Below are 24,648 nucleotides of genomic sequence, written 5' to 3'. Positions count from 1 at the left end.
CATATTTGTCTGTTTGCTTTTACATTACAAAGCAGATGAATCTTACAAAGCATCAGCCATGGGGTACAAGGATTGAGACATGCCAGATTTTCGACAAGACACAGGAATTTTACTTGTTACGGAGACTGATGTCTGTCTAAAGAATGTCAGTCCTTGTAGGATTCTTATTGATACTCAGATTTCTTTCTTTTGTGCAGAAACATCATGTGTGAGATTAAGGCTCCCTTCTCTGATAGGTGGTGGATACTATTTTTTTTTTTTTTTTCCTCCTAAACTACAGGTGTGTGATGATAGTGGAGTCTGGAGCACAGCAGCAGGACCAGATTATTCCCTCTTCTTAGTGGATGGAGAAGACTTCCAGCCTGGATTATATTACAGTGGTCGAGAGGAGACTAGGGAAAATAATTCACCTGGAAACAATTACACTAAGCTTCCAGCTCTTTTGCTAGCCTGTAGTAAGGTGAGTACTTCTTGTTCCTTCTGTTTGGTTTAGATAGTACTGGTGCTTTCTTGAGATGGCTCATTGTTTCTTCTAAGAAGCTCTTTGAGATTTAACTAAATGGGAATTAAAAGTAGAGATCTGAAACACTGTCACTATATATAGCTGAAACTGAGTTAGTATTGGTGGAGCTCCACAGTAAGTCTTAAGAGCTCACAGTGACCTTGTAGTGAGGCATCCTACAATCATTACCTAACTGATAGAATAGGAGTAGTAATGCAGCCTGGATGATACAATTTAGTGTAGACACCATAATCAGCACTGTAATACTACTCCTACTCAATCAGTTAACTGATGTTTTCCACATCAGAAAGGGAGCTGATTGATATAGCTCTGAAAAAATGAGAAAAATGGAGCAGCGTGACTCCCAAACATTGAAAAAAAGAAAATCTTCTTTCCTCCACTAAGGAGAAATAGCCTAATTAGTTGAGAGATTGTTTGGGGATGGAATGTGGTGTGTATGCATGAAGAAACTGAGGGAAAGCTAAATCAAAGAAACATTTTGCTGTTTTGAAAGTAGCTGAATTCATGGTCAGTATCTCATGCATGAGTGACAGCTGCATGAGGTAAGGGTCATCTCTTGTCTCCCAGGCCCTGTTGACACTTGCAAAATTACCAGTGGTTGACAGTGGATGTTAAATATGGGTTCCTGACTTCCTCCTTTCCATCATGCTCCAGTCAGACAGTTTTGAAAATGGGTTGGTTGCTAGCATAGATGGGTGGGGAAGAAGGGGAACAGATAGCTGACACCCAACTAATGAGTAACTTTCCTAGTATTGGATACGCTCTTGGACATCAAATTATTTAGTACCAGCAAAGATCCTGCCAGTCTAGGTTTTTATACTGTGCTCATCACCTTAGGTTACTTTTCATTTTGTATTAGGATACTGTGTTTAAAGCAGTTTCTATTTTTTTCTTTCAGTTAGGGTACATAAGCAGCGTGACAGCAGGTGGGGACAACTCCTTGGCCTTGGTGGACAGAAACATTATGGGATATATTGCAAGCTTGCACGAGTTGGCTACTACAGAGAGAAGGTTCTATTGCAAACTGAGTGAGATCAAATCTCAGGTCCTCAGACCCCTCCTAGGTTTAGGTAAGAGACAATAATTGATTCAAGGAATTATCTTCACTTCCCATGATGAAACTGTGTGTGTGTGTGTATGAAGGAATTGCATGGATTGTGGACCCCAATTGGTCTGAAGACATTCACTAGGTGATAGCATTCTTTGAAATCAAAAACTGTAATAGCAGATTAAGTGCCTGGATTAATTCCCATTATTAATATAACTGTTACTGTTCTTTTGGAAATGTACATTATATTGCTTTCTTGTTTTTTACAGATAACTTGGGCACTACAACTACAGTCCAGCAGTTGCAGGATATGGCAAGCAGGTTCAGCAAGCTGTGTTATCTGATTGGTCAACATGGAGCTTCTCTGAGTAGTTTTCTTCATGGGATAAAGGAGGCAAAGAGCTTGGCCATCCTGAAGCATTCTAGTCTCTTCTTGGACAGTTATACAGAGCAAGTATTAACATCTGTCTCATACTGAGTGTCTGCAGGTTTATTCTGTAGAGCAGAATATCTCTGTAACAGAGAAGAATAGATCATAGGGAGACTGGCATAAGGAAACCTCAGTTGCCAAGCAGAATCCTAATGTTCTGCAAATTTAATATCTTGCAATATAAGGGCTGGTCTACAGTGAAAACTTACATTGGCATAGCTACGTGACTCAAGAATGTGAAAAATCCACACCCTTCAGACATGTAGCTATGCCAACCTAAACCCTCATCTAGTCTGTGCTAGGTCAATGGAAGAATTCTGTTGACCTAGCTACCACCTCCTGGGGAGATAGATTGGCTACAGCGATGGGAGAACAGCTGTAGCGCTGCAGTTGTGCCACTGTAGCATTTTAAGCATAGATAAACCCTAACTCAAACAATTTGCAATAAGATTTAAAAAAAAAAAAAACGCTCTGTGTTAAACTACAGATTTCAAGTCCTTTGTCTATACAGTGGCCTAGACCGTTTTGATACTTAAAAAGAAAAATGTAGTGGTTCACTTATTCACATTTGATTGGCTGCTGCACATACATCTGTAGGAAGTAATATTGCAAAAAAGTTTATTACAGAACAATTTATCTCCACCGTCAATATAATACGTATACTTGTACTATAAAGGGTCTTACCAGATTAATCTGAATGCTCTTTTTTTGGAGATAATTCTATCTCAAAGAGGCTATTACACAAATATTTTTTTTAAGTTGCCCGGCACAGGAGCAATATTTAACTAACTAGGTACATACATTTGATAACTGCCTCAAACTTATATCCAAAAGCTGGAGCCATTCTAGTTTATAGAATAATTTATTTTTAAATATCCTAGCCCTTTTTTCCCAAAGCACTAGTCACCATGATGTCCACCATATAACAATTAAAGATAGCACTAAGTATGCAATCTTCTGTATTTTTATTGAATGTTCCATTAGTTGACCTCTTTAAATCAAGAAGTGTGAAATAGGAACTATATTTAATTATTAAAGGTCCCCATCTGGTAAGTGACTGTACAGAGATCTATCGTCAGAGCCCCATTTGAAGTCCATCAGTCTTTGCACTCGTGCAGATGGCTGCCCACGTAGAATTTCTGGGATTTTGTGGCACTGCAGTCTGCTATTGCACCTTAACTTGTGCATTTTAAAAGTGACGAAAAGTGAGGCAGCTTCAGCCTGAAGTTTTAACTGCCCAGTGATTGTAATATTTGTATAGGGGAATGTGAATCCAGATCAGAAATAGAAGATCATAGGCTTGCAACACCACATACAAGTTTAAAGAGAATGGTTCAGTTGAATTTAGTATTTAGTTCATTTCCAAGGGGATAGGTATTACAACCCACCACAGTTGACATCCTTTTTGGCCTCTCTGTCAAGATTACCAAAAATCTTGGACACAAAATGTGTCCTGTTTTCAACCAGAGAGGTTGCCTTGTTACAGGTGAGTATTGGAGTACACTGGAGAGACTCTAAGGGAACTCTGCATGACAGCTGCCTGTATTGTACCTGTTTTTGTGGCTGAACTTCAGTCACCAGGGCAGTCAGTACATCACCTTTCCTAAGTGTGAGTCACACAAATGTTTTTGTTTTTAAATATATTGATTAATTGGAATAACCAGTTTCTTTCCCTCTCTCTGATGTCCAAGATGACAATTTTCATGTTTCTGTCTGCAACAGTAAATGACACTTGGTTTCTCTTAATGAGCTGAACTGACAATACCAATGGATATTTTTTGCTCAGCAAAAAAACTATAACATATAAAAACCAAAACCTCATCATGCATTAAGTACATCCCATAAGTTATTCAGCGACAGACATCTCCCCACCGTCTCTATTCCTGTCTGTTCCAGGTACAGCTTTTCCTGTGACTTGGTTTCCAGAGCTGGTTCTTACTATTAGTTTGTTCTTATGTAGTTGGTGCTTTCCACATTATTGGTGACTGAAACAGAGTGCTGCTTCTGGCGGGGTGGTTTTCTTGGTTTCTCTCCCTGTTTTTCCTTCTCATCTGGGATCTCTGCATATTCTTTCTTAGTCTCCTCTTGTTTTTCACCTCCTGTCTGCTGCTGTTTTTCCTCACTGCTGTCTTTCTCTTCAGGTCCTTAATGCTTTTCTTCATCTCCTCTGCATATTTCTCCATCCATTCTATTCTCTGTAGGTTCTTATACTTCATTAGTCATGGTTGTAACTGAGTGCCTTCTAGAAGTGCATTAAGCTAGTATCTGTCATGTGTTCTGTCAACTTCTCTCCAGGTGGAGAAGTGCGCAGTGGAGTGTTTTTGTTTGGGATTTTATTTTTTAATTTATAAAAGTATGGTGTAAACACGTGTTGCTACATATTCATGTTGAAAAAAGCAAGGTCAAAGGCATGTGCCTTGCACTTAGAGCAGATGTGGTGAAGTTTATGATGGTCCTTTGTTCCAGTGGAAAAGCTCTCTCCTGTGGCCCCAGACACTGCTGAACTTGCTACTTCCCAGCCAGTCTTTCTATGCTGCTGCCTTAAAGCCGTTTTCTGTCTTTTCCTATAGTGAGTCTTTTTAATCTAGATATTCAAATGTAAAGTGCTGGTCTGTAGAGACTACTTTCTTCCTGTGCCTGCTGCAATGTTTATAAAGTTTGGTGTCACTGTTGTAGTGGAAACATTGAACCTGAACTGATGTTAACATCTCTGAAAGTGCATTGATTTGTGATCTTCTTTTTTTCCCCAAGTCTACAGATTCAGTTTCTGATCTGAGGTTTAAAAGAGACCTTAAACTCTTTTGAGTTATCCTTGATTGTTATACTACAGCATTTGCCACTATAAGAATGACAGACGTGGTAAAGAGGGGCTAGCCTGTTGTCAGCCAGATTGGGGGTTAAGGACCAGTTACTCTTTGGCTTCGGTTTAAATCCTATCATCTTGTTCCTTGCCATATTATTCTCTCTCTCTCAGCAGGACCTGGCTACCTTCAGGCCTTCCACTTTGCAGAGCATAAATAACAGCAATTTTACCCCCTAAAAGGGGCATATATGGCAACTTACTTAAATTGATAAATTAGCTTTTAGGAGTCTTCTGATAATTAGCACCTTCTTTTCTGAAGCACCTCACAGTGCTCCTTCAGTTCTAGGTAGAATCGCCAAATGACTGAGGGAACCAATTACAAAACTAAAAGGCCCTCACAGTACCTCAAAAAGTGCACACATTGAATACTCCAGTTATATATTGAGGGGGACTTGTGCCTTTTTTAAAAGTAGTGCAGTCAAAGCAGCAGAGCTAGAGGCAACCTCCCTCTCAGCCAGGCATCACCCAGGTTGGAGAACAACAGGAGAGGGAAGCTGAATTTTATACCTCACAAAACTGTTGATTATGGCAGACATCTCTGTGGCCTGCCCTGCATCTCTTGCAGTTGATGAGAAGAAAAAGATTGAGTATTCAGGAAGGTTACAGTTACTTCAGAGGCCTCAGGTATATTTGTCTTTGGGAAACAGGAAAGGTTTGTGTCAGTGGAGACCTCTTCTTACTGCCTCACCTCCTTTCTTAAGGGCTTTTCTAAACATAAAAGTTATTGGTATAGTTAAAGCTGTATAGCCCTCCTAGTGCAGGCAGAGTTATATCAGTATAAAGATACTTTATTCCTGTGTGGGGAAGGGGAATAGCTATACTATTATGTCACCTGTATACTGATATAAGTGTATCCACAGTAGGGCTATTACTGGTATAACCACCTTAGTAGTGTGATTTATTATTTTTTTAAACCAAAGAAATAGTGTTATACTTCTAAGTCTTAGTTGTAGACCAAGCCTAATTTTTTATGACCTGTAGAGCTTTTTAAAAATTTGCTTGATTTTTTTTTTTTTTTTGGCCACAGAAATCTCAGGAATGTTGTCTTTAACGAAGATATTCTTTTGTTCCAAATGTTCATTGGGTACTGATGTTACACCCATTTTAAAAAAACAGTTCAAAATAGTAAGATTAAAATTGCCTTTCCTCTCAATTCCTATGATATCATAATTTGATTAGTTCTTCAGTCACCATAGAATCATCTTCTACGGTAGATACAACCTGATTCTCATTTGTGCCTGGGAGTGAGAGTCCTTTCCAGTTTTCTTTATAAAGCCTAAAAAAGGGTACATGCTTGGGTTATTTTTCTTTCCAGGTGACTTTTTTTTAAGCTTTACTTAATGCTTCAAAGGTAGGGCCTGTCATTCTGTGTTAAGATATAAATCCCCAGGCTCCTATCTCTGATCTGCAGGAAAACCAAAACTGTCCTCCCTGATCTGGAGGAATATTTTTGTCTAGCTGTACAGAAATGGAATTTCTCCTTGGCTTTAGAACTGTATGTCTCTAAACATAAACAAAGGAAGAAGTTCAAGAAATTTTTTTTTAAAGCAGTCTCTCGTTTTTTAGTTTATCTTTTTTCCTCTCCGGAAGAGAGTCTAGCAAGGCACTAGTCTGAGAGTATAAGAAGGCTCATAGTTCAAGATCTTCATCCAGCAGTCATGAAGATTCAGACTAAATGTTTTCTTCCTACAGCAGCTCCCCTGTTGCCTTTTTGAAGAAAGAGCAAGTTCTGAATCTGACCCTGAAGGTTTGGAGGACAAGGTTTTATGACAGGTGGTTGTTCCTGAATATTTCAAGGTCATATGAATAATAAAATAGTAATCAATAGAACCCTGCACGGATACAAAATTTGTATCCACATCCAATCTGCAAAAATGGTCTGTGGAAATCAGCATCTACGGATATAAAATATCCACAGATTTACAGGGCTCTACTCATCAATATACTTAACATCCAGCCTGAGAGACAGTAAGAGAGAGGAGAAGAGGATTAAAGAAGGAGGGGGAGGAAACCAGCAGAAAACTAAAATCCCTTCAGGTCAAAAATGTGAACTTTTGTATTCCTTTACATTCACCACTTCATGGTATCACTGAGGCTAAGCAGGCATGCTCAAGAAATGCCAAAAGATTCATTGAACAAACAAACAAAAGTTCTTGTCAGGGCAAAAATGGAAATCCTACCTTATCTCTCTCTTCTGAAGATCAGTACTGCTCAACAAAAGCCCTTTGTGGCATGGACAAAAGATGAAGTGCAAAATCAGTTTTCCAATAAAGAAAAGCTCAAACCGACACTGCAGAAAATATCCCATATGCATGCTGTTTTTGATTTGGTTTGGTTTGCTGACAATTTGTCGTATTAAATACTATGGCCAAGAGAATCCTTTTGGTCAGATTGTAGAAGGCCTGTCCCTAACCACTCCAGAGGAATGTTTGTTCAAATTTCCGGTTAAGGGAGTGGTTGAAATGGCAAGAAAGAGATCCTATTGTTTTTAATATAATAAGAAATTAAACTAGCCCATTGTGTAGGACCAGATAGCCAATTCATGGATACACAGACGTCGGGAAATCCAAATGCTAAGGTTTCTATAGCAAAGTAACAGAGCTACATGGCACTAATGGCCAAATCGGTACTTTGGGATGCAATGTACACGGTGTTGAATGTGGCTGAGTTAATAGTTTGTTATGGAAACCTTGACTTCGGAGCTGCATTATTGTTGAGAATGTAAATGTGCAAGTGTAGCGTGCGTGCATGCGCTCGCTCGCGCTGTCTCTCTCTCTCTCTCCTGACCTAAAAGCATCTTTCGAGCACTCTTGTAATAAAGTGGGTACTGAAAATCTATTATTATTTGGTAAAAATGCTGAGAGATAAAGGAATTCACTGCCCTTCTCCCCAGAGATTTCAGAAGGTGGCTTTTTAATTTGAAAATGAGGTTTGTTTTTTCTTATCTGTTCTAGGTATTGCACAGCTGTAACAAACTTTCTGGTGATGGGAGGATTCATGCTTCTTGCAAAGCCAGCAATGTAAGTAAATCTTTTCTAGTGTTTGTTTCCTTAATCAGAAGGACTTACTTTGTTGTGTTAACATATATGCATGATAATGGACACGCAGATATATGTATTTATTTATTTTATTTTCCTGGCTTCCCTCACATAATCTTTCAGGACTTTTGGGTACCGTAATTTCTTTCCCATCAGGTGAAGAGAAATTTCAGTATACCTGTCCTCATCTGTGATATATTATCCCTTTTTATAAATAGTAGTGAAGGTATTTAGTTAGGTCTGCTTTCTTGAAGGTGGAGAAAGAGAGTAAACAAAAATTGACTGACATTATTTGAAATAGACTTGTCAGATCATGGTTCATGAGAGCTTAGCTGAAGGCTAAACCTTCTATCACCCATTCACAATGCCTATAAATATGATCCTTATATAGATTACTCCCAAGTAAATCCATGGCAGCTAACTTTCTTCAAGAGCTAATAAGCTTAGATAATACTGCTCCTAATTTATCTTTGTTAATTTTGCAGTATTTAATAGTACAGCATTTTGAGGCACCTCTTTTTTTAAGAATATTATTCTTTTCTTATTCTTGTCAAGGAGAACACTGTCCCTTATTAGGTGAGTGGAACTCTTGTTTGACTGGAAGGAAGAGTAATTGTACTTTACTCTCCATAGTGTTGATCCTCTCAAGCTGCTCTGAATGATGTCACTGACGTTTAGTGTTTATTCTTTAAAATGATGGTTTATCAGTTGTATGATAACAATTGAAAATAACAGTTCATCTCTGTCAATGCAGAATTAACAACCTAATACATCTTTTGGCTCTCTTCATTCTTTGGAAAAGTGATTGCAATTTGGGGGTTATAAGTTGGTGTCTTAGGAGTTGCAGTCTTGCAAAAGTTTCTTGTTTCAATTCTTCCAGTGATATGGGAGTGACTCAGTTAGTTGTCCATCCTCTGGTGTACAAAGCACTCCATAAACCATGTCTGTGTTACCTCCTTTCAAAGTGTCCTAGGAGCCAATGCAAAGAATTCTAGAGTGCATCTGAGGACCATCTGTGCCTTGCTAAATATGAAATCTTTCAATGGAAAAAGGTTCAGACCCATCTACCTATAAATTGATCAATTTTTTTAATAGTGCAGTGTTGCAAGCTCTAAATACAAACTCCCAGTACAGGCAAAATTTCTGGGACAAACTGTAGATCCACTGACAATTTCAGATACTGGAGCTACTCAGCATACTGAAATCTTTATCTAGTGTCACTGTCAGTAGTGACAGCTTCTAATACTGACACCTAAGTCGCATTAGATAGCTAACACTTTTTCAGGTTCTGAAACTTCAGGGAGGAAATGAGTTTTAGAAATTTGGTCTGTTCCTTGTAACAAAAAACAAGAAGGTTTCTTTGCAGATAATTGTCGTTAGAATGAATCATTCATTCTGTGAGCACTTTTCAGCAGGATAGTCTCTGTCAATGGTTAATGTAAGCTGATCTCCTATAGATATTTCCCAATATGGACATTTTAGTAGTCAAACCTTATATATGTAAACAACAAAAAAACTCAAAGTATGAGTTTCACCAGGAGTCCTAATTTGTTGGCAGACTCTTGGGTATTTCTTCTGAGACAGTGGGCAAGACCTGTGAGCATGAGGACTCTATTACTTGATACTGCTACAGAGACTTCCATGTGAGGATCTCAAAGCACTTTAAAAATGCAATCTATCCAGATGGTTAGTCTTGTGTCCTAAGAAAAGCAGTCTTATCTCCAAAGAAGGCTTGTTTTCCCCTTATGCTTATTGAACAAGAAGACTCCTAAATCTCATGGGCAGAACGAGGCAAGGTATATTCATTTGATATTTGTGCGACAGCATCTTGCTGATCGTGTAGAACTCTTAGATGTCCTGCTGTGCAAGTCTCCAAGCTGGTTCTTTGTTCTCTGTTGCTTGCTTTTCAGATTGCTTGAGCCTCACAGAATTCCCTGTTCAAATAGCTTCTGTGAATAATTGCCTGTGTATGCGTGTGTGTGCACACGCATCACACACCTACCCCTTTGTTGAAGGAAAGGAGAAGTGGAGTTGATTTTTGTGTGTGTGTGTGAAGAAATCTTGTTCTTGCTCCCAAATGTAGTATTCTCATAACTATTTCCATCCTCTTACATGAACTAAATTAATCCTCCATTTAGGAAATCAGACTGAGGATTGACTTAAATTCCCTGTGTATCTTTGAAGTAGGATATGATTTTTTCTAGCTGGGGGAAAAGGCTGTTCAACTTCATTGAACAACAGTGGCGGGGAATAGAATACACAAAGGTGTTTAGGGAGTTACATTGGAGCAAAGATAGGGACTTTTTATTGCACTTTGTTATGCAAATCACTTTTCTCAGTATTGGAGACACATTAGTTTAACAGGTGGCATGGAAACCCATTCTCTTTATATATTTTCACCTGGCTACTTAGAGATCTAATGGGAAAAAGGCAAGTAGCTGTCTAGTTTCCTCCTTGGAGAGTAACTGTTCCTTCAGCAAATCTGTGGATACATGCACAGTCACTAAATTAACTGATGTCAGCAAACAAGTCCAATACTGAAGTTAGCATAGAGCTATGTTGCTGTGTTATAACTAAATCTACTCAAACCATAATGGGAATGGATCCTTTGTGCTGTTCATCTTGCTCTTTTTAATCTCTGCTGGTTTGATATAACCCCATAAGGGGAGCTCTGTAATAGTACTTCAAAGCATTACTAAGGTTTTGTTTTGTTATGTCATTCTTTCACCTTCAGTGACTTTTTAGGTAAAAACCAGGAGTTGTTACAAGATCTAGCTGAAATGAAGGAGGAAAACATACAGTTGGTCGAAGTGCTAAATACCCTATTTTTCTTGCCAGTCAGACGACTTCATAACTATGCTAGAGTTTTGCTAAAGCTTGCTACATGCTTTGAAGTGGTAAGCGATCTTGTCATGTATGAACCTTAATTGGTAGGAGATTTTGGGGGTGGGATTGCTTGTTTTTTGATTACACATTGGTATCACCAAACCATGAAATCACTAAACTAATATTTGTTATAAGGCTATACTACAACAATTTGATTAAAACCCTTATCTCTTTAGGTTTATAAGTAGGCTTGGCAGAATTCTATTTTAATCACTGTCAGTACACATTGATTTCAGCTGACATGCTGAAATTGATGAAAAAAAATTGATTGGTAACAGTTGGTAGGTGTACAGCCCCCCTCCCCCCCCACTTGTGCCTGCAGAGATTCAGTGTCACTGGCCTTGCCACCATGCAGGGAGCCTTCTGTGGCCCTGCTGTCATGGCCCTGCTCCCTCATGCCTGTGACAGCAGGGAGGAGGATGAGCCCCGGGACATGGGGGAGGCCATCCTATTTCTAAAGGGCTGTGCCCCTGGGCAGGAGCAGTTTAGTAGTGGGGTAGCCTCCCTCATTGTCAGGGGCTAGTCGTCATCCTTGCGGCCTTGGCTGAGGGTCTCTGCTCTGCCAGGCCAGGACTGCAGCCTTCTCCACACCTGCAGGGATCATCTGTCACTGGCAGCACAGGGAGCCCTCTGCACTTCTGCTGTCACAGAGGGCCTGAGGACAGAGCCACTCAGCAGCAGGGTGGCCTCTCCTGCAGTCAGGGGCTCATAACTACTAACCCATTGTGGTTGGTACAAATCCTTTGAAACGTTGTCTCCCAGAACCATTTATTTTTGTTTGTTACCCTTTAGACATCTCCAGAATACCAAAAACTACAAGATTCCAGTTCTTGCTATGAGACTCTTGCTGTCCATCTCAATAGGAAAAGGAAGGAAGCAGAATACACACTAAGCTTCTGGAAGACCTTTCCTGGGAAAATGACAGTATGATGACAGCTAAGTTGCTATTACCACTAGCATCCCACTGCATGTTTGTATAGGCCTGGCTCTGAAGTCACTACTTTTCTCTCCCTACATTTCCCTGCTTTATGATGATGATCTACTTGAGCCTCTCTAATTTTTGGAAGTTTTAACCCAATATCTCAATTTGGCCCTTTTGTAAACAATAATCATAACACAGACTGCACTGAAATTCAGACACTCAAGCACATTTAATTTTTTTTTTAAATCTTAATGGTAGGATTCCTTGAGGAGACCAGAACGTCGGTTAATCTGTGAAAGCAGTAATCGGGGGTTGTCCCTACAGCATGCTGGGAGATTCTCGGTGAACTGGTTCATCCTCTTTAATGATGCTCTTGTCCATGCTCAGGTGAGCCAGCTCCCATAGCTCTCAGAACTGAACTATTTTTACCCCAGCTGGTTGAAAGCATGTGACAATATTTCCATATGGTGAGTCTAAAGAAAAGGAGTACTTGTGGCACCTTAGAGACTAACCAATTTATTTGAGCATAAGGTTTTGTGAGCTACAGCTCACTTCATCGGATGCACGGCTGTTACTCTGAAACCTGTCATATGGTGAGTCTGTCATTCTTAATCTAGGTTTTTATATTGTGTCTCACGATGGTGCTGGGATACCTAAAAGTGAGAAGTGTTGCCTGTTTCCAAAGAGTTGAAATAACCCTGTGTGTCCAACATAAAAAATATTCATATGTCAGAGTCTTCATTATGGCTTCACAGGGGTCATGGTTTGCAGCTGGCACTTGTAGGAACAACTAGCTTTCAGGGCACAAGTCTCAAGCGCATTCTCAGCTGCGGGGAGACAAAACTGCAGGGGAAGATGCATCATAAGGAATTTGGGCTGGGGCAAATGGGGGTATGAGCAATTTATTTTTTGTTTTCCCCCTTCCTTCCCCTTGCTACAGTTTTCAACACATCATATTTTCCCCCTTTCCACGCTGTGGGTGGAGGCTCTTTCAGAAGAAGCTGGTAATGTGTGAGTATTCCTCTGTAACTAGGGTTCATTCTTTTTTTATTGCTGAAATAGTCAGATGCTCCTAAATAATTAATAATAAGAAATAAAATTTGCAACCATTTGGACTAAGTCTTGTAAGCCAGGCATGGTACGGGATGTGTCCTTGGTCCATATATTCTTCTAATGTAGTTCTAGTTATTTATTTATTTTCGTATTTCACTGTGCTTGGTTAAAATAGCAGAATCCTATATTCTTGTTTTGTACTTGTTCATGCACTCATGTGATTTACAGTTGAGGAGATGAGGAAAAGTGCAAAAATGAGCAATTTCTGAGACTCCTTGTTACTGTTCTTTTAAACCGGCAGTTAAAGCTAAGTGATGTTCACTGTAACAGTCATTTTAAAAAAAAAAAAAAAGCTAACCTATCCCTCCTTTGGTAAGAAATCTAGGTTATTTTTCCAGGCTGAAAATTTCACCAGCTAGTGAAAGGTCTTTTCTTGAATGGTTTTATCCTTCTTTGCACTTAGGAATGGTTTGAAGGTTACTACACCAGAGGAACACTTCATTCTTCTTTCATCAACACCACAGGAAAAGGTAGGCAGATGCAGAACTTCTTAATTACCTCTGGTGACGCTAGAGAGACACGGTGGTTAAGCTAATATCTTTTATTGGAGCAACTTCTGTTGGTGAGCGAGACAAGCTTTCAAGCTATACAGAGTTCTTCAGATCTGGGAAACATAGTCAGAGTGTCACCGCTAAATACAAGATTGAACAGATAGTTTAGAATAAGTAAGTAGTTATCGCATATTCTATGGGACCAATCAAGGTAGAGTGGACTGTTAACATCTCTGTAGTAATAGGACAAAAACAGAGGGGTGGGGGCGTAATGGCTTATAGATTAGTGTAGTAAGACATAAATCCAGTGACTTTATTAAGACCATGAATTTTAGTGTCTGACAAAGTTACGAATTTAAACTCCCAGTCTTGTTTTTTGAAAGTGTTGTGCATGTTTCCTTTAAGGATGAGGACTGAGAGGTCAGGTATAGAGTGAAGGTTTTGTGAAAAGTGTTCATCAACAGGTGATACAATGTTTTTGTCTTGTATCATTTTCCTCTGAGTTCATTCAAGATTGTAATGATTGTCTGGTTTCACACACATAAGCATTTAGTGCACTGGGTGAGGACCACGTGTAGTGATAGAAATGTGTAGGACCCTAGATCTTGAAAGGTGTGTTATGGGAGGAGTTGATCATTGTAGCAGTGGAGATATGTCTGCAGGTTTTGCATCTGTTGTTCTGGCAGGGTCTGGTACAGTTTTGAGTAGGTGTATCCCGCTCTGTGGGTAGCTTGCTTTTGATGAGCTTGGAGAGGTTGGGGGGATGTATGAAGGCCAGAAGTGGGGGGTTCAGGAAAGATTTCTTTCAGGATGGGGTCCCCATTGAGTATGGGTTGTAGTTTGATACCCCATATGGGTTTCATTGTAGGGTGGTAGGTATTGAAGCAGGTTCTGTCAGAGTACTTGGGTGGCCTGTTCCATGATGTGATCTACTTCTCTGGTGAAGCGTGGGGGTTTTTTTTTTGTATTGTTTTTTGTTATGAAGGTGGTCTTGTGTATTTTAAGGTGTGTATCCCGGACTTCCTTCTCAGAGCATCTTCTGTGGTGTCTAAGTGCCTGGCTGTAGCAATTTCTTGGGATGGTTGGTTGAGAGGTTACTGGATCTAGGAAGATAGGTGTGGTGATCTGGGAGGTCCTTGTATATAGTTGTCCGTACGGTTCCATTGTTTGAAGCTGATTGTGGTGTCCAGGAAGTTGATGCATGTGTCCCACAGAGAGTTTAATGAAGAAGTGGTGGTTGCTGAAATCTGAGGGAATGTAAGTCGTCTGTCCAGATGATAAAAATAGCATCAATATATCTAAGGTATTTCATTGGTTTTGGGTGCATTTGTCCACAAATTCTCTTCAAGGGGGCCCATGAAGAGGTTGGCATATTGGGAAGCAGTCCTAGGACCTATGGCTGTTCCCATGGTTTGGACAAAATGTTTGTTGAATGTAAAATTGTTCTGGGCAAGAATGAAATTGGCTGAGTTTGATGTGTTTGGGTGGCTATCTGAGGGTTGTCCATGGTCTTGTAAATATTTTGAGGCAGGCAGCTATGCTGTCACTGTGAAGGATGTTGGTGTATGTTAAGGATTTCTCATCCTTCGGAAGCCCCCCCCGCCCCCCCCCCCCCCCGGAGCAATCCATGTAATGATCAAGAGCGTTGTTTTGTCCACCCTGGTATCCAGTCAGATGATTCTTTTTTCTTATGATTGTCAGTGAGGACATAGTAATTGTGAGTGGTGTCATCATAGTTGTGAAAGAATTCTTCAAGGCAGAATCGCTGGAATAATTCTTCAGGTTCTCCACATGTTAGTATGGTACCAGGTTCTGTGGAGGGGTAGAAATTCAGTCCCTTAGACAGGAGTGAAAGTAACTTAAAGGACTTACCGGTATGCCGGAGTCCTGAGCAAGGGGCGTGGCCTCAACCGGAAGAGGCAGGGCCTTTAAATACCTGGGCCCTTTAAATCAAGCTTTAAAGGCCCTGGGACTCCAGCTGTGGTAGAGGCGGCTGGGAGCCCTGGGCCCTTTAAATCACCCCCAGAGCTACCAGCTGCAGAGGCAGCTGGGAGCCCTGGGGCTCAGGGGCAATTTAAAGGGCCCAGGGCTTTAGGCCTTTTAAATCGCCGACGGAGCCCTGCCGCCACTACCCTGGGGCTCCGGCAGCGGGGGTTGGGCGATGATTTAAAGGGTCTGGGGCTCCCCGCAGCATCCGGAGCCCCTGGCCGTTTAAATCGCCTACCGAGCCCCGGGGTAGTGGTGGCAGGGCTCTGGCAGTGATTTAAAGGGCCTGGGGCTCTGGCTGCTGCAGGGAGCCCCGGCCCCTTTAAATCACCAGCATGGGAAAGCCGGTCCAGTCTGGCACAGGGTACCAGCTCTTTCCGGTACGCCGAACCGAACCGGAACGGCTTACTTTCACCTGTGCCCTTAGAGTAAAGATAATTCAGCTCCAGTTAGGGGTAGTCATCAAACTTAATCAAGATCAGGTGTCATGTAGCGTCCAAGTGGTAAGTACTGGTGCCATGTTTTTTTCCTGGAGGTGGCAGTCTGTTGTTGCAGTTTCACTTTTTGGTTTTTTTTCTGTTGGATGACTGTCATGAGATACAGATATTTATAGTTGCTTTGGATTTCTTGTGTGATTTGCAGGTAACTTTCCTTATATATTTTTCTTCTGTTTCTTCCTCCTCCTCCATGGTGTGGGAGTGTGTGGTGATACTAAGCATCCTTCTATACAGGGGATATGGGGAAAATACCTGTGAGACAAGATACACCTCTGTTATGTGAATAGGTATCACATGTTAGCAGTATTCATCCAAGGAACTAAAAAGTCTTATATTTTTATCTACATATGTCCTGCAGTAATACCTATGTAAAGAGAGATGGATTACTAAAGACTATGGATTACTAATAAACTCTTCTATAAACTGTATTTCAGACAAAGTGGCTGAGGGCTATAAGCCAAGCTGTGGATCAGGCCCTAAGGGGGACATCTGACTTACCACCTTATGGAAGTGGTGGGAATATTCAGAGGCAGGAGCCCCCTATTTCACGTAGTGCAAAATACACCTTTTACAAGGACCCACGGCTTAAAGATGCCACCTATGATGGGCGATGGCTTTCTGGGAAACCCCATGGCAGGTAAAAGCATTCAAACTCAACATTTGAATGGGATAGGAAGAGGTAGTTCGGGTGCTGTGAAAAATAATCATTATTTTCCTTGCATAAAACATGAAATACTAGTGAAACTGGCTTAACTGTAGTGGGTGTACGTGTGTTCCAGAGGGATCCTAAGATGGGCTGATGGAAGGAGGTATTCCGGGATGTTCCGAAATGGCCTGGAAGATGGGTAAGAGCAGAGTTCACTACCCTCTGAGCTAGAGCACAGAGAAAGTGTTTATGGTAGATAGTGTTATCTCTCTTTTTAGATCAAGGTTGTGTGTATGTAAAAAGCTTGCTGTCTGTAAGTAAACAATACAAAAACAAATGAAGTTTGGAAGTGGAGGAGGGGATGGTGAGAGATGGGCAAGCGAGTCTGTGTCATCTTCCCTTAAGAAGGATCAGTCAACTGCAAAAATCGGTCAACTTTCTTATCTTTTAAGGCAAACAGCTTTATTTGGAAATAAGATTCCATGGGTAAAAACCCACTTCTTCAGATGCATCTGAAGAAGTGGGTTTTTACCCACGAAATCTTATGCCCAAATAAATCTGTTAGTCTTTAAGGTGCCACCAGACTCTTTTTTTTTTTTTGTGGACACAGACTAACACAGCTACCCCTGATGCTTTTCTTATCTTTGCTTACCAGGTAAGCCTTCTGTTGTATCTGAAGATTTTTTTTTTTTTAAATGATTCGGCTTCATTATCTTTATTTGCTCTTTCAAAAGGCATATAATGCCTTTATATAAGTTAGGAGTGCACCATCATCTTGAATAGTGTATTAAGTTCTAGTCACTTCGTCTCAAAAGAGTAGAAATAGAAAAGGCCTGGAGAAAAGCAACAAGAAATAAAAAGGCAAAGGATTCCATAAAGAGAAGCCTGGAGGTTAGGACTGCTTTTAAGAGAGTTGATGAACAAGAAAGGGTACATGATAGTGATATGTAAAATGAATAGTATAGAGAAGGAAAACATAGATAAATAGGCATTCCCATCTCATAATACAAGATAAAGGAGCTATTCAATACAATTGAAAAGCAGCATTTTAAAATGATAAAAAGGAATAACTTTGTGTACAACATATAGTTTAACCCATGGAATTTCCTTCTACGCTATATCATTGAAACCAAGAGCTTAATAGTTTTCAAAAGAGGAATAGACATTTTATATGGATAATGACAACTGTGGTTATATTAGGTACTTAAAAGGAATTTATGGCTTCATAAGGGACTTCAGCCTAGACATTGTAGCAGGATTTCCTAATGTATGTAATTGAACCTGTAGGGGCTGGAAGATTGGAATGTTTACAGCCTCCAGACAACTTCCTAAACTCTCTAGCTCAAGATAACAGATCTAAGAGCCCCAACTGACCATTTGGTCATTCACAGCCAACAGTGTATCTCAGGAATATCCATTTTAAAAAAAAAAGGGAGAGGGGGGAGTTCTCTAGGTCAAAAACCTAGAGCTAATAAACCTAAGCTGTAGTTAGGATTAGAAATACTAATTTTGTAATTAAACACCACTACACATATTTGGGAGTATGCAGCTCATGTGGTCAGTGTTGAATACTTTGCTGTCCATTACTTCCTGTCTGAACCATCTACCCAACCACAAGCCAGTCTGGAAAGACAGCAGCACCAACATCTTGAGCCTCTGGCACTTCATAAGCATATTGAAGACCTGTGCCATCTTCCCCATCTAGCTAGATGCTTTTTACAATCCTTTTATTCCTTCAGATATTCTCAATGGTTATAAATGTTTAAGTCCATAGCCAAAATAACCGCTTTTGTGACTGACCCATAAAGGTAAAAAGAGATCTAAGAACTTAGCTTGCAATAATACTGAAGGCAGAGCTGTCTGTTTTACCTGAGCAGTGCACAGGCAATGGAGACAGACTTAGGGCTTGTCTTCACTACTGGTATAAGTCGACCTAAGTTACATTATTTACATCACTGGAGTAGTGTAGCTGGAGTTGACGTAGCTTAGGTCAACTTACCCCAGTGTCTTCACTGTGCTGCATCGCAGGAGACGCTTTTCGGTCAACTTTCTTTACTCTTCTCAGAGGTGGAATACCGGGGTTGACCGGAGAGCGCACTGCCATCAGTTTTTAGCAGGTCTTCACTAGACCCGCTAAATGAACCCCTGCTGCATCAATTGCAGCAACATTGCTCTCCCCGGAGTGAAGACCAGCCCGTAGGACAGAGGCAGGCAAACTTTTTGGCCTGAGGGCCACATCTGGTTTCCAAAATTGTATGGAGGGCCGGGTAGGGGAGGCTCTGTGCCTCCCAAAACTGTCAGGCATGGCCCGGCCCCTGCCCCATCCACGCCCCCGACCGCCCCTGGACCCTCTGCACCTGACTGCCCCCCGCCACCCCATCTAACCTTTCCTCTCATTCCTGACAGGCCCCCCAGGACCGCTGCCCCATCCAACAACTCCTTCTCCCTGTCCCCTTACCGCCCCTGGAACTCCTGCCTGGCTGCCCCTGCCCCCCCATTCAACCCCCCTGTTCCCCACCCTCTGACTGTCCTGACCCCTATCCACACTCCCACCACCCTCAACTCCCTTGCCCTCTATCCAACCCCCGCACCCCCTTACCTAGAGCACTGGTGGCTGGCAACACTGCAGCTGCGCTGCCCAGAGCAGCAGGACAGGCAGCCGTGCTGCCCAGCTGCAGCCAACCACGCCACCACACAGCACAGAGCACTGGGCAACTGTGCTGCCCAGCAAGCGCTCGGGCGAGGGGGGAACAGCAGGGGAGGGGCCAGGGGCTAGCCCCCCCAGGCCAGGAGCTCAGGGGCTGGGCTGGAGGGTCGCAGTTTGCCCACTTCTGCCTTAGGATCTGAAATAAGAGAGATTCTTGCAAAGAGTAGACTGAGGCCTTGCTACACCACCAGTGACTTGAATTTCCATAGCTTTACTGAAAAGTTGCAAATTGTTGTGCTGCAGGGATCCACTGTGGAGGACAAAAAGCCTAAGCACTGATGGAGCAAGAGAAGACTTACTACAGGCCAGAACTAAATGTGTGGAAAACAGTACACAGTAAAATAAATAAATAAATAAATAAACCTAGTGATTTAGAACTTCTTCCTTTTTTTCAGTACAAAAAATTATTTCTAACTGCTGGAGCTGGAGACAGAGCCACCCAGTGCAGTCTAATGTTGAAATATGTTGGTTTTGGTTCTGTGCCTGCTTTTGTAAATAACTGAGTTTGGATTTGTCTGTACATTTGTATCATGACTGCACTTGTTTGATCTTCATGCATTGGCAGGTATGGTGAATACAAAATACCAAACAAAGCATTGACCAAGGATGACCATTATGTGGGATACTGGAAGGAGGGCAAAATGTGTGGACAAGGAGTCTACAGGTAATGCCTTCTTTCATTAAGATAATCTGTGCTCCTTGCAAGAGTATGGTTCAAGAAGGAACAATAACTATTTGAACTTCAGCTAACATATTTAGTGCAGCTTTCAGTAGCAGTTTATTCCCTTTTGGTTGGTGCACTAGATCTGTTTTCTTTCCAGTGGGGAGGGCTAATGTTTCAGGTCTCCACACTAGCATTCCTATTGCTAGTTTCATATTCCCAAACTCCTGGCTGCAGTTACTATGGCTTAATTTCCAGATTTTTTGGGAGTTTTCTTACTGTACATGTGCACACACACACACACACACACACACACACTCTTGATAGCTGTTACACTGTCTCTGTTTTAATGGTGCTTCCTTCTTTCAACCTGCAAGTTTTCTCTTGAAATGCGTTGTGACAAATGTCTCATGGTATTTCATGTCTCACTTAAGAAAGGCTCTTAACATTGTTATAGTGACCCATAAGCAGCAACCCTTTTTTATTCACCTCCTAATCATATTTGTTAATCTGATTCCAGAATTGTGCTTGGGTTTAGTGCAGTCTCTGAAGGAAAAGGGAAAAATTCAGTATCTATTCCAGAAAACCTTGGGATGAAAGAATACAGATCATAAGAACCATATCCATTCTTTTTGTCATTACAGCTATGCCACTGGTGAGGTGTATGAAGGATGTTTTCAGGACAATGTGCGTCATGGGCATGGTCTCCTGCGCAGTGGCAAACTGACATCTTCCTCTCCCAGTATGTTCATTGGCCAGTGGGTGATGGATAAGAAGACTGGATATGGCGTCTTCGATGATATCACAAGGTAATGTGTTGATAGCAGGAATCCTAAACTTTTAATCTGACCCAAAACTACATAAACTTGGGGGGAAAATGTTCAGTAGATATCTCTTTGTGTTTTCAGTTCCTGTAATTTGACTTTAGTCCATTGTAGGCTTTTGGGGCTGATGGGGGATGATTAGGAGCTCAGAGTATGAGTTCCATTCCACTGCTTTTGTTTGAACCAATATTTTTACATGCTCTCTATCATACTTCTGCTTGAAGTGTGGCACTGACTGTGATAGCTTCTTCAATACCATCCATACATCTGCATGCTTTGCAAATGGCATATATAGTGTTCTCTCATCCCATCAGCCAGAAGGCTGAGTTGCCCATTGATTAGAGTAAAGATTTAGGAACTAGGTCATCTTGGATTCTAATCCAGGTAAAGCCACTGATTCATTCTGGCAGCTGGGGGCAAGTTACTTCATCTCCTCATGAATGAGCAAAATGAAAAGATGGGGTAAGTAGCAGGAGTGTACTTAAAACCCCTGATTCTATATGAGCAGAGGTAAGTAAATAGGAGCCACCTGTACAAAACACCTGAACCCTCTCTGCCAAGGTCTCCTTTCTCCAATCTAAGAGCTTTTCGTGGAAGCTAAGGTGGCTGGTCCTAGTTCAGAGCTGAAAGCCCATCTACGAGGTAGAAGAGTGAAAAGCCATGACCCAGGGTCTGGGTTTTTAATGAGAGGGAAAACTGTTCTGGCCTCTGTAGTTTGTTCCTAACATCAGTTTCACATTTGGTCCTGATCATAAGGTACTTTCCTCACAATTCTTCAGACTTCCATAATACTTAACCACATATCGGGCCTGCCATTCTTGCTATTGAAATACTCTTCACTTGCAAATTCAGTTTTGGCTTTATGAAAAGCTAGGAATTTTGGAGGAGACTTCAGAAAGTAGCTTTCACTGCCACCTCTGTAGATAATTAAAAATCAAAGGCAATGTGGAATTTTATATTTCTTTAACTTTAATTAAACATTGGTTTTTGGGTAGGAAGATTTCTTTCAGTATGTTTACTCAAGGCACTGTGAATAAGGAATGGATAGACTGCTTTCATCCATTAGTGTCTTATTGGGCAGTGATAGTGACTTTGAGCAAAGCCTGAAATTTACCTCTCCCCTCCTCCGTCCCAGAAGCTTAGCCTACTGCATCTGCTTCCTAACAAGTCCCAACCAGACAGGAGTGGCTGAAACCATGAATCAAACCAGCATCTCCCACTAGGCCATGGTACCAAGTGGCAAGCAGCTTTTTTTTTTTCTTTTGGGTAAATACATTATTGAGCTTCCTCTCTATCATGGCTGTATTTTCTTGAGTGCCAAAGCAAAATATTCCATAGGCAAAATTATATTTATTTAGTCGTCATTGGGCTCCCTTGGTTTTTTTTGTTTGTTTCTTTGTTTTGGTTTTTTGTTTTTTTTTAAAGTCATTTGTAAGTTGGTTTCACTTACTAATTGAAGACCATGAAATGCATAAAACCATATGCCTTTTCAGGGACAGTTAAAAAATGAAGAGAGTGTTAGATCTACTTCCAAGCATACAATTAAATTCATACAGTCTAAGCTGATCCCTTTTACTTGGAAAGGAAAGGCTCCTTTGCGTGTGTCTTTCAGTGGCCTTGAAAGATTCATATGTTTATGTGTAAGAAATAACTCAGATCCTCTAATCTATTTATGACAGCAATCAGGTTTAGTTGTTATCCAAAATATCTTTCTTTCAAAATGGCTCTTATTTTCTCAATGTTTGTTTGATACTGCAGAACCCTCAAAATGAATGTCTGATTGGTTTATTTCAGCCCTTTGCTTTAAATATAATTAGTCCATGAACCAAATGACTATTCTGACCGTGTTTTTTTTCTCCCCCCATATCCTCTTGAATTTAACTGCAGCCTGTGGAACTTGCCTTCTTCCTCCCTTATTGGTCCTACCCCAGTATATAATGTGGGCCCGCTCAAGTGAGGGCAGGTTAGTTTGTCATGAAATCAAAGATTCAGTCAAGAGGTCTGGGTAAAAAAGATGGTTAGATAAAACAAAATAAGATTTCCTTACATTCACTCACCCTCTGCACATGCCTCACATCAGTAAGGATCTCCTTTTATGTGGCTCTTTCCAAAGCTCAGTTTATGCTGATCCAGATCAGCCAGCAGGCTTTTCCCTTGTTACTTCTGCAGCAGTTGTTTAGGTCTACTTGCTTAGATGTTGGCTTATTGTGTTCTGCTTTATTAAAACTTTCAGTTTCTGAAAATAAGAACATAATGGGTCAGACCAATGGTCCATCTACCCCAATATCCTGTCTTCTGACACTGGCCAATGCCAGGTGCTTTAGAGGGAATGAGCAGAACAGGTAATTATTTTGTGATCCACACCCTGTCATCCAGTCCCAGCTTCTGGCAATCAGAGGCTAGGGACTCCAGAGCACAGGGTGGCATCCCTAGCCATCTTGGCTAATAGCCATTGACAGACCTATCCTCCATGAACCTAACTAGTTCTTTTTTTGAACCTCATTATAGTTTGGGCCTTCAGCATCCCTTGGCAATGAGTTCCACAAAGTTGGCACAGAATTCCCCAGGTTGACTGCATTATGTGAAGAAGTACTTCCTTGTGTTTGTTTTTAAATCTGCTGCCTATTAATTTCATTGGGTTGACCCTTGGTTCTTGTGTTATGTGAAGGAGTAAATAATGCGTCCTTATTCTTTTTCTGCACGAGTCACAATTTTTATAGCTCTCTATCACATCCCCCTCTTAGTCCTTTCTTCTCCAAACTGAAAATTCCCAGCCTTTTTAATGTCTCCTTCCGTATCTCCTGTAATTTTTGTTGTCCTTCTCTGTACCTTTTCCATTTTGAATATATCTTTTTTTGAGATGGGGAGACCAGAACTGCATGTAGTATTCAAAGTGTGGGTATACCATGGATTTATATAGTAGTATTATGATATTTTCTGTCTTATGCGCTGTCCCTTTTTTCTAATGGTTCCTAATATTAGTTTTTTTGACCGCTGCTGCACATTGAGCAGATGTTTTCAGAGAATTATCCACAATGACTCCAAGATCTTTCTTGATTGGTAACAACTAATTTAGACCCCATCATTTTGTATGTATTGTTGGGATTGTGTATACTTTGCATTTGTCAACATTCAGTTTCACCTGCCACTTTGTTGTCCAGTCACCCGGTTTTGTGAGTCTCTTTGTAGCTCTTTGCAGTCTGCTTTGGACTTAACTATCTTGAATCATTTTGTATCGTCTGAAAATTTTGCCACCTCCCTGTTTACCCCTTTTTCCAGATCATTTATGAATATGTTAAACAGTGCTGACCCAGTACAGATCCCTGGGGAACACTGTTAATCACTTCTTTCCATTCTGAAAACTGACCATTTATTCCTGCCCTTTTGTTTCCTGTATTTTAACCAGTTACTGATCCCTGATTGATTACTTTGCTTCTCTCTTATCCCATGAATGATTACGTTGCTTAAGAGCCGTCAGTGAGGGACTTTGTCAAAGGCTTTCTGAAAGTCCTAGTATACTATATCCACTGTATCCCCATTGTCCATGTCTTTGACCCCGCTCAGAGAATTCCAATAAGTTGGTGAGGCATGGTTTCCCTTTACAAAAGCCGTATTGACTCTTGCCCAACATGCTGTGTTCATCTGTGTTTGATAATTCTGTTCTTTACAATTGTTTCAACCAGTGTGCCTGGTACTGAAGTTAGGCTTACCAGCCTGTAATTGCCAGGATCACTTCTGGTGCCTTTTTAAAAAAAATTGGTGTCACGTTAGCTATCTTACAGTCGTTTGGTACCGAAGCTGATTTTAAGGCTAGATTCCATACCATAGTTAGGTCTGCAATTTCATATATGAGCTCCTTCAGAACTCTTGGGAGAATATCATCTGGTCCTGGTGACTTATTACAGTTTGTTTAATCAAAACCTCCTCTACTGACACCTCAATCTGGGACAGTTCCTCAGATTTGTCACCTGAAAGAATGGTTCAGATGTGGGAATCTTCCCCACATCCTCTGC

The 24,648-nt window shown here is 41.0% G+C and overlaps 1 protein-coding gene across 7 annotated transcripts in view; it reads left to right on the top strand.

The window, feature by feature from the left end:
* Positions 1 to 24,648, top strand: part of ALS2 (alsin Rho guanine nucleotide exchange factor ALS2) — a 65,027-nt gene that overhangs the window by 18,638 nt on the left and 21,741 nt on the right. For all 7 annotated transcript variants that reach the window (XM_073306426.1, XM_073306427.1, XM_073306428.1 and 4 more), the window contains 13 exons: positions 281 to 460; positions 1,422 to 1,593; positions 1,841 to 2,021; positions 7,819 to 7,884; positions 10,637 to 10,799; positions 11,581 to 11,712; positions 11,969 to 12,097; positions 12,651 to 12,721; positions 13,227 to 13,293; positions 16,232 to 16,434; positions 16,577 to 16,642; positions 19,716 to 19,814; positions 20,456 to 20,620. In XM_073306426.1, coding sequence (XP_073162527.1) covers positions 281 to 460; positions 1,422 to 1,593; positions 1,841 to 2,021; positions 7,819 to 7,884; positions 10,637 to 10,799; positions 11,581 to 11,712; positions 11,969 to 12,097; positions 12,651 to 12,721; positions 13,227 to 13,293; positions 16,232 to 16,434; positions 16,577 to 16,642; positions 19,716 to 19,814; positions 20,456 to 20,620 — 1,694 coding nt within the window. The remainder of the gene's footprint in view (positions 1 to 280; positions 461 to 1,421; positions 1,594 to 1,840; positions 2,022 to 7,818; positions 7,885 to 10,636; positions 10,800 to 11,580; positions 11,713 to 11,968; positions 12,098 to 12,650; positions 12,722 to 13,226; positions 13,294 to 16,231; positions 16,435 to 16,576; positions 16,643 to 19,715; positions 19,815 to 20,455; positions 20,621 to 24,648) is intronic.

This window comes from Lepidochelys kempii, chromosome 11 (assembly GCF_965140265.1).
Source record: "Lepidochelys kempii isolate rLepKem1 chromosome 11, rLepKem1.hap2, whole genome shotgun sequence".
In the NCBI taxonomy this organism is placed as follows: domain Eukaryota; kingdom Metazoa; phylum Chordata; order Testudines; family Cheloniidae; genus Lepidochelys; species Lepidochelys kempii.
The sequence above is the reverse complement of the archived record's forward strand: the minus strand, read 5'-3'. Positions and strand labels throughout refer to the sequence as shown.